General features: G+C 32.7%; 1 protein-coding gene across 1 annotated transcript in view; it reads right to left on the bottom strand.

Annotated features, from left to right (window-relative positions):
• The window catches only part of PCDH11X (protocadherin 11 X-linked), an 859,890-nt gene that overhangs the window by 156,427 nt on the left and 686,630 nt on the right, over positions 1 to 16,833 (bottom strand). The window contains exon 7 of the mRNA XM_075999346.1: positions 10,418 to 10,441. Coding sequence (XP_075855461.1) covers positions 10,418 to 10,441 — 24 coding nt within the window. The remainder of the gene's footprint in view (positions 1 to 10,417; positions 10,442 to 16,833) is intronic.

Raw genomic sequence — 16,833 nt, 5'->3', positions numbered from 1 at the left:
CTCAATTAATTGGACAGTATTTGTTAATTAAATCTGAAAAGCGAGCAAATGTTTCATGGTATAATTTTAAATTACCATTTGACTGAAAATAAGAATTATTACATTATTATCATAAGTAAAATGCAAATCCAGAGTTCTTATATGGAAACCCAAGGGAACATATGGGATAAATAAAAGAAAGTATTTTCCCTTCATAGCTATGCTGCTTGGGGGAGCATTAAGTAACTATAGTAAAATATTAAGTTTAGGAGAGTCATAGCACTAACTTCAAAAAATAAATTAGACAGAACAGTTACTGATGACTAAGGAAAGTAAATGCTTTTATACTTAAGTGATTAGATTATCAGGTTAAGTAGTTCTATTATCTGACTCTCAAATCCTGATGGTTTTAGGGACCTGAAAACTATGAAAGGATACACTAGAGTATATATGATTAAAAAGTACTTGTGTTTCTACAGTGTTAAATAAATTGCAATAATATTATTTTCCATGAAGGAGCTACTTATATGCTATTTTTAGTTTTTAACTGAGTATATAATCTTAGGCATGCAAGAGTGCATTCTCAAAGTGGCCCACTTAAGCAGACTCTAATATACCTTCTGCCTCTGAATGTTTTGAGGGAATGTTGAAAATGATGATGTAGTTTTGCTAGAAATCCTGTTCAAGATTTCTCTCTATGTTATCCTGAAGCAAGGTCATAATATATCAAATCTTCCTACACAGAATATTATGGAACAATAATATTAAAATTTTATTTTCACCTATTTATGAAAAATATCTCTAACTCTACCTTACTTTCACCTCCACTACTATTTTATCCCTGTTATCCCTTTCCTATGTGGAGAGATTAGAGGATGAAGGATGGGAACTTCATGTAGCAGGTACTCAGCAAACATTGTTGAATAAAAGGAAGTGAAGGGAAGAAGAGATGTTAAGAGGCCTGTAAGAGTGAGGGCTGGGGAGGGAAAGGCCTGTGGAAACTCTTTACACTCTTTACAAGCCAATTTGATCAAATATTGTTAGAAGAAATCATGCAAACACCTATTTAAAAATAACCTGCTGTTGAAAGTGACTGATTTGCCCTGTTGATGCTTTATGTGAACAATGAGTAATGTTTTATACCTGCTCATTGAAAGGTGATAATGGTTATTATCATCATCAATACAAACTAAATAAAATAAATATTACTCAATTCAATATATCTAGACATTTTTAGTCATCTTCTTTCAAGAGCTATATCTAAATTAATGACATAAGAACCACTCTAGAATTTAAACTTTTGGCAAAACCAGAGCAGTAATTTCCATAGTGCTACCATGAGAACTAATTTTAGTAATTCACTTCAATTCAATATTTTTATTAGAAGTGTTCTTGAATAGTTTTGGCACTTATTATGTTGATTTTCAAAAAGTAAAATTAAAATGTGGCATAGCCTTTTGATTGGTTAATATTCACTTCTAAATCATATGCTCACAGGTCTATAGTCAGTTCTTTAATTTACTATATTTTTCTTGGATCTGTATTTTGGAGTGATGATCTTTTTCCAAATATTTTGTCAACCTTCCCAACTCTATTTGTCTAATAATTCATAATGTTATCTTGTGTTTTGATTATTCTAAAAACATGTATTTTTAGTTTTTAGTTTGGTGATATTTTGGACCAGTAATAAATAATTAATGAGTGAAAAGTAAATACTTAGTTGTCTCTGACACACAGCACTATTTAGAATCATTGTTAGTAGGTCTATGAAATACACGCTGTGAGCATGAGCATATATAGACATCTATTACGTAAATATTTTAGATTTAAGATGTTATAGGCCCTCATTTAATATTCTTAGAAATTCACATTCTTAACATGTTAAGTTATATTGCTAACCTTTTAAAATTGAGGTAGCATATTTCATATAAACTGGAGGATAGAAATTTTCCAGTCTTCTGGCTCCAGTTCTGGTAATGATACATATAGACTATTATAAAACATTTACACAGCACACTTTCTAAAATCATCCATGCTTGTGTAGCTTCCAGATTAAATACTGCCAATCAGTGTTGTCTACTGAGAGCTCCTCTTGAAAACTACACAAGAATTTCAAGGATAGCAAAATGCAATGAACTATAGTCCTTAAGAGCTCAAACATATGACATAAAGTCTGCAACTGAAAGCGTCAACTTTGATCTATACAGCAGGCAATTTGCTACATCACATTCAACATTTTTTCACCATCAACCATGGCAGTAAAAATAAACCACAGTAATTTTCCCAAATGTTTCCCCCCCACCTTTGGACTTTGGTGAAACAGAGGGAAAATGTTCTGAGAAAAGCAAGCATAAATTCAAGGGTTTCAGGGGATTTTTTGTGTTTATTTTTCTTCAAGGTATACTATCAAACTAATATATATGTAGCCCAAACTCACTAGTTAACCATTAGTCTTTGAGAAGGCTCTAAGGTTGATACAGTAGCCAGTAGCCACCAGCCACACATAGCTATTTGAGCAGTTGAAATGCGGCTACTTGTAATTGAGATGTGCAGTATATATAAAATATATACTAGATTTCAAGGCCCACTATGAAAAGATATGTGAACTATCTCGTTAATAATTTTCATATTAATTACATATTGTAATAATAATATTTTGGATGTATTGTGTTAAATAAAATATATTACTAAACTTAATTTCACCTGTTTCTTTTTTTTTAAAAAAATATGGCAACTGGACAATTTAAAATTACATACATAGCTCTCATCATATTTTTATTTGAAAGTGCTGATCAAAATCAGTGATAATAAATGAAGAAGGAAGGTTAGAATTAGATTGATAAGTAAGCACTGAATTATTTTCCAATTACAAAAAATTTAAATATTCTTGAAAAGCAATTTATGCACAACTTTACCATGAATGCAGACAATCCAATTAAGTCTTTAGGAAAGCTCAAGGTGGATATTTGTTTTTGTTGTTTTGTTTTAGTTCATTAGTTTTGATTATATAGATACAGCCAAAATTCAGAACTTATGATTTATCTCTTGATTTTTGTCCAGGTTTTGTGCTCTTGTTTGTGACTATATTTGACTTTAATGCTTTAATTTTATAAGAACAAAAAGTATCATTATAAAATAGAATTATAAGTCTCTAAAGCCATCCATGGAAAAACTTTCAAAAAGAGTAAACAAATATAGCCAGGCAAAGTGATGTGTGCCTGTAGTCCTAGCTACTCAAGAGGCTGAGGTGGAAGATGGCTTGAGCCCAGAAGTTTGAGTTCAGCATGGGCAAAATAGCAATATTCCATCTCTAAAATAATGATAATAATAATAATGTGAAAATTTTTAAACAAAGAATAAAAAAATATAGTAACTAAATATGTCTCACAATTGCATTAGTTTATTGAAATGTCTCAAATTAAGACTTGTATGTGGAAGCAAAATGGCAGATTAGCGGTGACCTCCTGGCTCTCTGTTCCCAGAAAGGGAGATGAAGAACTCAGATGGATACACAGGGTGGATCGCTTCCCCACAAAAACAGTGTTGTTAAACTGCAGGGAAATAGCATGAGACAAACAATGCAGAGAAAAAAAGGTGAATGGGAGATACAAACACATAGTCTGAAGAGTGCAAGATAAACAATAGAGAATAGAGCATGGGACAGCCATGCACTCCCAGCCAGCCAGGGCAATGGGATCTGACCTTCAAGAGGATGTCCAGCTCCTCCATTGACCTCCACACCCACTCAGACAAGGATATGCCTAAAATTGGTACAAAGCCGTGGCACGAGACCACAGGCTCTGTGGAGAGGGAAAAAAGTAAGAAATATTTTGAACTCCCTAGTACTCTGTGCTAGGACTGCACTGGGCAGGGGAGGGACTGATCTGAGTGGTCACTTCTTGTGACCCTGGGAGGGAGTTTGGAGACAGGCGCCTCACCTCTGGTGATCAGCGGGACCAAAACAAAGAAGGTGAATGCTGAAAAGGGGACTCTGCCTCTGGAAACCGCTGATGATTCAGCCTGCTCAGGGTAGTACAGAAAGAGCAGGACCCTCTGCCAGATAGACATGAGACTGCAGGACTGTGATGTACAGGGGACAGCTGGCAGCCTGTGATGTACAGGGGACAGCTGGCAGCCTGCTCAACCGGCTTCTGCTGACTCCTGAGGGGTTGCCCCCAGCACTAGCTCTCCATGGGTGGGCGGCTGCCACTTTGGGGGTCCACAGCCCGGAGATGCTGCTGCACACTATGAATTAGGGAAGCTCCCCTCCCCTAGCCTGGAGATTTTTGGGCTGGGTGCAGCAGGCTCCACCCTTGGAGGTGGTGAGAAGTGAATAAAGACACTTTCTCTGTGTGGAGGGCGTGAATCTGCAGGACTTTGGTGCTGAAAATAGTAAGGGACCTGTTGATTTGGCTAGTTGGGCCTCTCTGTGGGTGGGCAAATCTTGAATGCTTTCCCCCAACACTAGTTCTCCAGAGGTGGGCGGCCACCATCTGTGGGATCCACAGCCGGGAGATGCTGGGGCATGTGGCCGTCTCAGGCAACACCCCTCTCTCAGTCCAGCGACTTTCATTCTGGGTGTGGTGGGCTCTGCCCTTGGAGGTAGGGAGAAGCTATAAAAGCCACTTCCTCTGTGTAACTGGTGTGAATCTGCAGGGCCTTGGTGCTGAACAATAATTGACAGCCTGTTGATTTGGCCTGCCAGGCCAGCTTAAGTCATCTAATAAGAACATAACTTTAGGGCTTGCTCTCTGCACCCCGGAGGCTGCTAGCGGTGGGGTTTGTGTACAGGGAAGGAAAATCCTGGCCAGAGACCTCAGTGATTGCAACAATTGCCCCTCCCATCAGGAGAAGACTCCCAAGTGTGGTAAAAAAAAGCCCAGAATAACATATTAGAGGCTCCTCCTAGTGGCAGATCAAGCCCATAGAAGCACACACACCCAGACTTGCAGGCACAGCTGCGCTCTATCTTGCCCTTACCCCCACCTTGTTTAGTATTTAGACTTTCTTGTTTGATATTATATAATGTGATGAAACTAATATCAGTAGCAAACTGTGATTGTGTCTCCATAGTAGTGGATCTTCTTTTATGGACTTGACTAGTTAATTTTTCTGGGAACATTTATTCACTCCACAAATATTTATTGAGTGCTTAAGAGAAATAAACAAGTGTAAGGAATGGTCTCCAATTTAGTTTTGCATCTTGAATGTACACAAATAAATAATATGAAATCATATATGAAATACAACATATAAGTTGGAAATATAGTACATGTAATTTACACTTACAGCTAGATATCACTTCAGCTGGGTAATCATGGATGTTTTCCTGGACTAGGCCATGAAAACTGTGCAGGATTTCAATGGGGATGGAGAAACAAGATGTCAATACATGGAGAGGTATAATGATCAGTAAACGTAACTTCTTATAGTGAACAAAGCGCTTAGACTATCCATGGGTCAGCAGATAGGCCAGATTTTTAAAATTTATCTGCTTTATTGTACTTTATTTTGGTATATTACAAATACGGATACATACTAGTTGATTCAAAAAAATCATGTTGATTTTTTGTTTACTCTACTTCACTGCTTATATTATTAACATAGATTGTCATGTAATAATACTAAGAGTACTATTTAACTAGTCTAAACAAATTTTATGAGGATGTATGTATCTTATAATAAATTATATCAGAAGTATTTCTTTATGTTAAAGGCTGTCATTCAGTAATGACACTTCAATATTTTTCTCACATAGGTGATATATTGAGATATAATACACAATTTTTCTTGCTATTTGTAATTGAATAAACATATTTTTATGTAATATCTAATAATAAAACTAAAAAAAATAATATTTGTTCTTTCTGCTCTGTCAGTCAAATAGAGGCAATATAATGATAATGTAAGAGGAAAAGAGAATCCTAGTACACTGTTGGTGGGAATGTAAATTAGTGCAATCACTATGAAAAATGACATGGAGTTTCCTCAAAAACCTAAAAATAGAACTATCATATGGCCCAGAAATTCCACTGCTAGGTATATAGCCAAAGGAGAGGAATTCAGTATATCAAAAAGATCTGCTTTCCCATGTTTATTGCAGCAGTATTCACACTAACCAAGATATGGAATCAACCTAAGTGTCCATCAATGGATGAATGCATAAAGAAATTGTGGTACATATACATAATGGAATATTATATAGCCCAAAAAAGAATGAAATCCTGCCATTTGCAATAACGTGTGAAACTGGAGAACATTATGTTAAGTGAAATAAGCTAAGCAGAGAAAGACAAATCTTGCATATTCTCATTCATATATGGGAGCTAAATATTAAAAACAATTGATCTTATGCAGACAGAGAGTAGAATGAAGGTTTCCAGAGGGTAGGAAGTATAGTGGGGAGGGGGAATAATGTGAGGATCTTATGTGGGTGCAAAAATATAGTTAGATAGAATGCACAACATTTGATAGCTCAACAAAGTGACTATAATCAACAAGTTAGGGTATAATTTAAAATAACCCAAAGATTGGAACTGGAATGTTCCTAACACAGAGAAAAAATGTTAAATACCTGAGGTAATGGATATCCCAATTACTCTGATTTGATTAATTTACATTGTATGCCTGAATCAAACACCCCATGTACCCTATAAAGATATACAATTATGTACCTATAATAATTAAAAATATGTACTTAAACATTATGCTTTTTGAAATGAGGATTATCATTCTAATTAGCTATAGCAAAAATAAGTACTTGAACTTTCATAATGTTTATGACTCATTTAAACTTTTGTGTCACATTTTGCTAATAAGTAGTTGAGTAATATGTCACTTAGCAATGCCATTTATTTCACCTACATGTATTAAAAAATAAATAATGTAAACCTAGAACATGAAGTTTAAAGAATGCATTTTCTTTTCACAGATTATATATTGTTCTAAGGCTATTAATATACCAAAAGTTCATAACAGAATGGCAGCATTGCAGTACTATAGTCATTTTCTAACTCTAACAACACTATTTTGCCTCAAAAACATACTGATTTTACTTCTATAGTCTATTTTTGCATGATAAATAATATCAATTTTGCTTATTTTTTCCTTGATTGTGAAGAAAACATTGAAAAGCAATAAATTACATTTTATTTTAAGGCACATTTTTTCTAGCTCCATGTGTCATCACTTAATATATAATGAGTATGGCAAAATAAATTTGTCATGTTACCTGAAGAAGACAATTTTAGATGCTAAAATATCCAAATGATAATGCTTCATAAGACAATCCTTTCCACAAATATTTTTCTATGACATGTTAGAGTCTATTAGTAATCTAAAACAAAACTAACAAAACCTCATATTGATTTAATCCTTTGGTCTGAGAATTTAGGGAGATATTAAATTAGCATAAAGGGATTAATGTTGTGCCCTGTGCCATAAATTTGTCACTTGGTACTAAACACATGCATTTTCATTAACTTCTGCCTATGAAAAAATATATGCTGTGAGAATACATTACTTTTCTCACTAATTGACACATGAAAAATTCCACATCTCTCACGCATAACGATGAATTATGTTTTATATCCACAAACTCTTATTAACTAAGTAGTAGGTGAGGTGATTCATTTGGCTGAGAGAGAACCCATTTCCCAAGTCTTTCCTAGATACTTCTGCCTTAACCTAATTCTCCCCTATATCCTCGTCCCTAAATAGTTATCCCTGGCTCATATTCAACATTTCAAGTCTAAAGTATGAATTCCTAAATTATTATAGCTAATCTTTGAATACTAACAAGAACTATGGAAGCCCAGCTCAAGAATGTACCCTTGAATGTTATTAATTAAGGACCAAAAGGGTAAACGTTGCCTTATAAAATACTGTAAGCATGTGCCGAGAGACAGCTTGTATAACTGAAGCATTACTATAGACAACTGACAAATAACTACACATAAACAAACGAGTTGACATTCTACTGGTTACAAACCCTAGACTTCAATGACAGCAGAAAATGTAATTGATGCAGCTGAGACTTGTGCTTTTATATTAATATTAAAACATATTCAAAAAAGAAGGAAGTGCACTTGCAAACAAATACAATGAAAAGTATTAATTTATCAATGTGTATTTTCCTCAGGAGTAAGTACAGAAGAATTTGACCTGAATGGATCTACAAGCATATATTTGCAATTTCTTTTTTGATGACAAGTAGGGCATCTCCAGAAGTAGAAATAATTTTCTTACTACTAAGTTCTTGCCTGCATATATCTAATTTACCATGAGAGGAAAAGCCTACATATTTTAGAAAATGCCATCCATGGAAATCAGTCAGCCCTCAATAGAAAAGTTGACTGAATGAAATGATCCTAGTTTCATTAATTTATTATTAGAGTAACAGAGAGCTATTTCTTCGTATGCAGGAACATTTAATTATGTGAAATATGCCCAAGAATGTATACCATGTGAGGTAAATAATAGTAAGTATACTCAAATGAGCTGGTAATGGAAAGTGGACATACAAAATGTGATATGAACATTGTCATAAAATATAATAAAAGGTACTATGATTTTTCAGTGTAGTTTAGAGTCAGATCCCAACTGCATTATGAATATACTAAATAAATATTTAATAAGACCAAAATTTCAAATATGAATCTAATTGCAATTATCCTTACTTAACGGTGCTCTAATGAAGGTTCAAATAATCTAAGGAATGGTAATGTCTAACAAAGGCATAGTGCTTTAGAGTTTATCAAATGAATTCCTGTATTATTTAACTTTTATTTGCCTCAGTTTCCACCACTGATAAAAGGGGAATAATAATAGATCCTACACATAGAAGTGTTGTAAATATTTAAAAACTTGCAAATTAATCATAAGGAAAAGTGTCTAGAACACAATACATACTCAAATACTAGCTATTGTTGGGTTTTGTTATTGTTATATTATCATGCTTCAGAAATGCTCAATTATTGCAATTTTTAAATGAGGAAAACAAAGAAAGTGGAGATTCTATGAGATTAAATGACTTGGCTAAGTATATACATATAGTCAAGTATAGGACTGTCATCAGATCTCAAGATACCATGACTCATATTCAAATACTCTTTTCACTATACTTCTGAAGAGTTATGATCAAAACACCTTGACTTTGTATGACAAACACAAAATGAGTACCCACAATTATTAGATATTTGTAATTCCTTAATACTATCAGGGGATACCTAAAAACCAACAAGAAGGAAAGAGACAAAATGAAAAGCACCTGCAATGCATCTACTTTTACCTAAATTACCCAGTTAAAAGTTGAATACTCAAGACTTTCAAGGGGGATAAATCATTCAACTTGAAATTCTATTATTTAGATGATGGTAAAATATGTATCATGAATATTAGAACTAATTATATAAGATCACAAGAGAACTACTCCAGTGCAATGTAAAAAGTCCAAAGTAACATATGACAACATTTGCAAAACAAAAAATAATGAAGTATATGCTGTTAGTGTTGCTGATATGTCAAAATTAAAGATTAAATCTTTTTATATAACAATATAGATTTATGGCTAATTGCAAAAATATTTATTCTTTAAGTGCTATTTCTATTTCATCAAAGTTTTAATGGATTATAAATTATAGTTTAAAATAAAAATGTATGAAGTGAAATAAATTATTATTATAAATAGCAATGAAGCAATATGACAGAGCCATCCCCAAGTATATAGTAAACAACAAAGAAAAGTGTGCAAATACACAATGAGTGCAAATATGTTTTGAAAATTAAAATATTCTGTAGCATTTTAAAATTTTACCAACACAAAAAAATTATACATTTTAACTGATTGCTTATACAAAAAGAAATTTGTTGTCTATCAACCTTAACATAGTATATTCACATGTAGTACATACAATGTAATTTGCCAAAGAAAATGCATCTTACATATTATTTTCAAAGCATGTAAACTTGGATTATTTTGTTAGAAATTTATATAGCATATATGGTTTATAGAATAAATTGAAATAAAAGTACAGAAAAGTACAATTATATCTTTAATGTCTCCTCAGACAAAATGTTGAAAATGCTTACACTGTCAGAGGAAAAAAATAGACAATTAAATTCATAAGTAATTTGAAAACAACTACTATAAGCCAAATAAATTATTTTAGGGTCATATTAATTTTTCTGTCTAAAGATTGATGATACACAATTTAGAAAAAGCAGCTGTGTATAAAAGATATCTAACTAACTGAATGTCCTTTCTAGATACTAGTTCATTTTAAACATATTAAAAATGTATTCAAAGCAAACAGTTGAAATTTCGATGTTTGATGAGAAGCAAAATGGGAAAAAATTTCTTAAAATAAACACAAATCAGCAATTCATTTTAAGATGGAACATGCATCATGGTTATGATTTGTGTTGATTTTTACTGTACCTTTCTTTAGTCCAGGAATGAAAGCTAAAAAGAGATTTTAATAAAGTTAAACACAATAAATATTTTCTCTTATTTCCAATATATTATATTAGCATCTTTAAATAAACGTAAATTACAATGCATTTTCAACTTCATTTTATAGAGAATGTGATGAACGAGATGCATAAGGACTGAAAGTCCATAAACTTGTCTTCTGTAACATGTTTTTCTAGAATCAGACCATGCCTATGCAATATGTTGGCCTCTTAGGAAGTCATGATTGGTCCATTCCATATAGGCAATGTGTTTTTGAATTCAGCATTTTGCAAGAACTCAGATTTTCTAGCTTCATTGACTGTGATGGCAAAGTACAGTCCTCTACTGAAAACCCAGTTGCTCTCATGGAACCTCTTACTGGAAATGTACTATAAGGAAAAATATTGTTTTTGTGTTAACAGCTTGCTCTGCCCCTGAATTCTGATGTGAAAATAGTAATGGGAAAGACAAAAAATCAATAGACTCTAGCATGAGAATAGTCCAATAGGATTATTCTTACCAATGTTTAAGAAACTTTTTCTATGCTACAACTGTCTTCACAACTAAAATTTCTTATTTTTTCATACAATTAGAACATGGGGGATTAGAGACCATTATCAACATTTTCTAAATAAATTTAGGCCTTACATTATTAACTGACATCCTTCACAACACTATGAAATCATGATTAATCTGGAACAAGTAGTAAAGTCTATATTTAATCAAAATAATTATGTTTACTATAAAAGCCTAAATATGTATTGATCTTGATAAATGACTTTCAAGTTTATTTTTGTTAAATTTTAAAGCCAACAGGAAAATAATTTTCTGGTCACTAGTGTATTTTAAGATATATTTAATAATATGCATTAAAGATAAAAGATTAAAAAATAAACATATTGAACTTGTTTAAAAATCTATTTTGAATAAAACTAGAATATAAAAAAACAAAGACATAATGGGAGGCATTAACATGCCAGATATCAAACTATACTACAAAGCTGTAGTAATTAAATCAATATGGTATTGGCACAAAAATAGGAATATTGACCAGTGGAACAGATGTGAGAATCCCGATATAAAACCATCCTCATATAGCCATCTAATCTTTGACAAAGCAGACAAAAACATACGCTGGGGAAAAGAATCCCTCTTCAATAAATGGTGCTGGGAAAACTGGATAGCCACCTGTAGAAGGCTAAAATAGGACCCACACCTTTCACCTCTCACAAAAATCAACTCACGCTGGATAACAGACTTAAACCTAAGGTATGAAACTATTAGAAATCTAGAGGGAAAAGTTGGAAACACTCTCCTAGACATCGGCCTGGGAAAAGAGTTTATGAAGAAGTCCCCAAAGGCAATCACAGCAGCAACAAAAATAAATAAATGGGCCATGATCAAACTACAAAGCTTCTGCACAGCCAAAGAAATAGTCATGAAAGTAAACAGACAACCTACAGAATGGGAGAAAATTTTTGCATCCTATGCATCCGATAAGGGACTGATAACTAGAATATACTTAGAACTCACGAAAATCAGGAAGAAAAAATCAAATAACCCCATTAAAAATTGGGCAAAGGACTTGAACAGAAACTTTTCTAAAGAATACAGAAGAATGGCCAACAAACATATGAAAAAATGCTCAACATCTCTAATCATCGGGGAAATGCAAATCAAAACCACAATGAGATATCACTTAACCCCAGTGAGAATGGCCTTTATCAAAAAATCTCCAAACAATAAGTGCTGTCGTGGTTGCGGAGAGAGAGGAACACTCCTACACTGCTGGTGGGACTGCAAACTAGTTCAACCTCTGTGGAAAGCAATATGGAGATAAGTTAAAGAGATAAAAGTAGACCTACCATTTGATCCAGCAATCCCATTGCTGGGCATCTACCCAAAAGATCCAATGACACTCTACAAAAAAGACTCCTGCACTTGAATATTTATAGCAGCATAATTCATAATTGCAAGGCTGTGGAAACAGCCCAAGTGCTCATCAATCCAAGAATGGATTAATAAAATATTCAGCTCTAAGAAACAATGGTGACATAGCACATCTTATATTTTCCTGGTTAGAGCTGGAACCCATACTATTAAGTGAAGTTTCCCAAGAATGGAAAAACAAGCACCACATATACTCACCAGCAAATTGGTATTAACTGAACAGCACCTAAGTGGTCACATAGGTACTACAGTAATAGGGTATTGGGCAGGTGGGAGGGGGAGGGGGACGTGTATATACATACATAATGAGTGAGATGTGCACCATCTGGGGGATGGTCATGATGGAGACTCAGACTTGTGGGGGGAGGGGGGGAAATGGGCATTTATTGAAACCTTAAAATCTGTACCCCCATAATATGCCGAAATAAAAAAAAAATTTAACAATGACATGCTCACTTAGAAGAACAAAATGACCCTCATAATCTGGGGTAGATGGTAGCGCCCAAAACAACTGGGTAAAGTCTCTGTGTGACAGACCTCATGGCACAGCTTACAGCTAGCTAAAAATCTGTCCCAACAGAGCTCAGAAAGAGCATATTTTTAAAGAGGTCTCTCACAACTGAACCTCGAGCAGGCCCAACTGGCAGAGTTTTAAAAAAAAAAAAAACAAAGACATGAAATGCTTAGAGAGAAGTAGTGGGTGAGAAATAAACAGAAAAATGGAGGTGAAAGTAATGTTTCTATGCAGTAATAAGGATTAATGAGAGAGCATTGTGCAATATTTTTGTGTCATTGACATATACACAGGACATTTATTTTTCATCATAAGGAACTTCATCTATAAGCAATGTAATTTAATGGTAATACAAGCTGAAGTATAAAATATGAAAAAAACAGTGCTTTTACAAGATACTTTATGTAGGATTGATCTTCTAAATAGAATTCTATAACTCTCCACCCCTCAAATGATGATTCTACTTCAATGATAAGAATCACATACACACAAAATATTCTAATTTATTATTAAAATAAATAATAAACTTGTAATATTTAAATGCAGCATTTTGAAACATACCAAGTGAAAAGAGTAAGATTGTGTTAGGAAGAGAAGTAATAAAATACTTGCTTTGCATCTTAAAGAACTGCAATTTCAGTGTGATCTAGACCTTCATGATCAAATTTCTTTCTAATTTGGTTACTGAAAAGGTAAAAAAAAAAAAAAAAAGAAACATGATGGGTGGGGGCTTATTTGTAAGGGTATGGAAGTGAACGTAAAAGTAGAAAAACAAGTGACAAGTGGTATGACAACAATAAAAAAGAAAACAAATACACTTTAACAATCAATTGGAGACCTTCAGTTCCCAAACTGAAAAGTGAAAATTGTTTTATAAACAACCAAGGTCAAAAATTGATCAATTTTAGTTAAAATTCAGGACAATAAGCAGATTCTGCACAATATTTAAAGACTGACTCTAAAGGAACTCTTGAATTCATCACATAAAATATAGTCAAAAAAGGGAAACATTTTTCCATTCTGAGGCAGTATATATATTATTAAATGTTAACAGCAATTAAGAGATACATTCAATATAATTATTAGGATTTGTGATAAGATAAGGGATCATCTCCAAATGTTTCTCTAAATTTCAATGTTTCTTAATTAAGGCTTAAATGTTTATTGACATTTTTAAGCATCCACATTGCTCAAGATTTTTGCAGTATCAAGATAAACACAGTCCTTATCCTTTGAGGTACTAGAGTGTATGTGAATCATTACGACTGAAATGAAGTTTTTACTAATTAATACAACAAAATATTATATTATTAATGATTATGTACATAATATGATTTATGTGTACCTTAAAACATACTTTTAATAATATAGAAGAATGCATCTAACAAGTTAAATTAATTTTTAACAAGAAAATTATTTACATGTTATTAAATATGCTGTGATTAAATTTACTAATTAATACATTTAAACACAATTAATAGCCCTGATATCATTATGTACAATATATTCAATAATAATATAGAAATTTATGTTTGCATAAATGCTTATTTTGAGTATAATTGAGTTTTTAAGATTAATTTTCTAAATTTATGACCTCAGAAAATATCTAAATTGATAAATTCAAACAATAGAAATAACTGGGTATCTTTTACTACAAAATGAAGGAAACACATATTTTAAGGTATAAAACTATTTGGATTGCATAGATATTACTGAAATGTATCATGAGAACAATATAAAACATGTTATATTATCCCATACACACATATTTCAATATCTCCATTATAATCCCAACGCAAATATTTAACTACTCAATATGCATTAGAAATACATGGTTAAGAGAATTACCAATAAATACATAATGCTTGAAGAGCTTAAAGATCAACAGAGTTCACCACAACATAGAGAGTGTTGGCATAATGTATGTTGATTAAGTATCATACACCAATCTATAATTGCCATTTACTTCAATAAAGAAGTAAGAGTTGCAGTTGTTTTATCATGTATGATTTTTAAAGTCATATAATAAAGCTACTTTAATGAAGCCATTATGAAATAAAAGTCATAATTTCTTAGGGCAAATAAGAATTGAAAACATTTTAAAGACATTTGTTTAGAAATAACCAATTATGTGATCCATCAATCCCATTACTGGGCATCTACCGAAAAGAACAAAAGTCACTCTATGAAAAAGACACCTGCACTCGAATGTTTATAGCAGCACAATTCACAATTGCAAAGATGTGGAAACAACCCAAGTGCTCGTCAATATACGAGTGGATTAATAAAATGTGGTATATGTATAGCATCAAGTACTATTCAACTACAAAAGACAATGGTGATGTAGCACCTCTTGTATTATCCTGGATGGAGCTGGAGCTCATTCTATTAAGTGAAGTATCCCAAGAATGGAAAAATAAGCACCACATGTACTCACCAGTAAACTGGTTTGAACTGATCAACACCTAAGTACACATATAGGAATAACATTCATCTGGTGTTGGGCAGATGGGGACAAGGGGATGGGTATATAACATACATAATGAGTGTAATGCACACCGTCAGGGGGATGGACATGCTTGAAGCTCTGACTCAGGGTGCGGAGGGCAAGGCCAATATACACAACCTAAACATTTGTACCTCCATAAATATGCTGAAATAAAAAAAGATAAAAATAAAAAAACAAAATAAAAAATAACCAAATATCTTTGCCATTAGAGTCAATTGAAAGTTAATAATTATATAAACATTTATCACTATACATATATCTCTTCCTTAATGATATACATTAAAATGTTTATAACACTTCCTAATATGGAGAAAAATCTAAGAAATCAAGGTTCAATTAATCTAAAACCTGACACATATTCTAAGTTATTATTGGCTAACTGTTGAGAACAAGTTCCTCATTTATTTTCTTGTGCCAAGCCACACAGCAGTTTATACTGAAGGTCACAGAATATAGCAGAATTGGTATGAAAAAAAATAAAAGCAATGCACTTGAAGACTGTAATGCCAAATTAATAGACCAATACCTAGTTTTCTTTGAGTAATGCTAATTTTAAAACATTCTACAAAATATGTCAAAAAATCTAATTCTTCTTGTTGTATAATTCAAATCACCCTAGTGCATCTCCTATTGATTGCAAAAGTAATAAGCTGTGGTGTTATTGTACTTACGTAGATTGCATAGAGTCTGAATCACAAAAATAGTGAAGCTCAAATTAAATTTTCTATTCAAATTTTGTGAAAGGTTAAGACTACAAACACAAAAGCTGCAAGGTGATTAATATAATGAGCATCTTATTTACAGTGAAAGAAATGTTCCAAATATAAAATAAATTCTTCATCCCAGTATATTAAATTTTCCATCTATATTCCTCTGTGTCTTGAGTTTCAATAAAAGTTAGGCTACTACTATGTCAAAGAAATATTCACATCAAAACTGAGAACAGCTAAAGTCATAGGGTTGGCTTTATTATAGAAATACCTAAAACCTTAAAAATTAAAACATTTTCATTCAATATCAAATCGCCATTTTCTACATTAACAGAATTTATTTTAACCAAACTCAGGCTGTGCCATAATACCAAATGGCTCATTTTCCTTCATAGTCTGGAATTGTATATCTTCTTCAATTTCTGAAATTAATTCATTTTTCCAATTCATCATAAAATCTTTCTATTTTACAAGCCATTGGCTGTATTTTCTGCCCTTTTATTTAGAGGAAATATTTGGGAGCACTATAATAAATAGCACTTTCATAGGTCATTTTTTGTTAATAGTGTCCATGCACTTCAAAGAGCATGGAGGCACAATGTAAATTTTATCTAGGATAAAATAAATGGACAGGCCAATGACCAGGGCTCTTAGAAAATCATCTGATTCAATATCCTCAGTATACATATGCAGAAATGAGGTCAAGAGAAATGGAACG

This window comes from Microcebus murinus, chromosome X (assembly GCF_040939455.1).
Source record: "Microcebus murinus isolate Inina chromosome X, M.murinus_Inina_mat1.0, whole genome shotgun sequence".
NCBI lineage: Eukaryota > Metazoa > Chordata > Mammalia > Primates > Cheirogaleidae > Microcebus > Microcebus murinus.
This window is presented reverse-complemented; position numbering and strand designations above follow the sequence as displayed.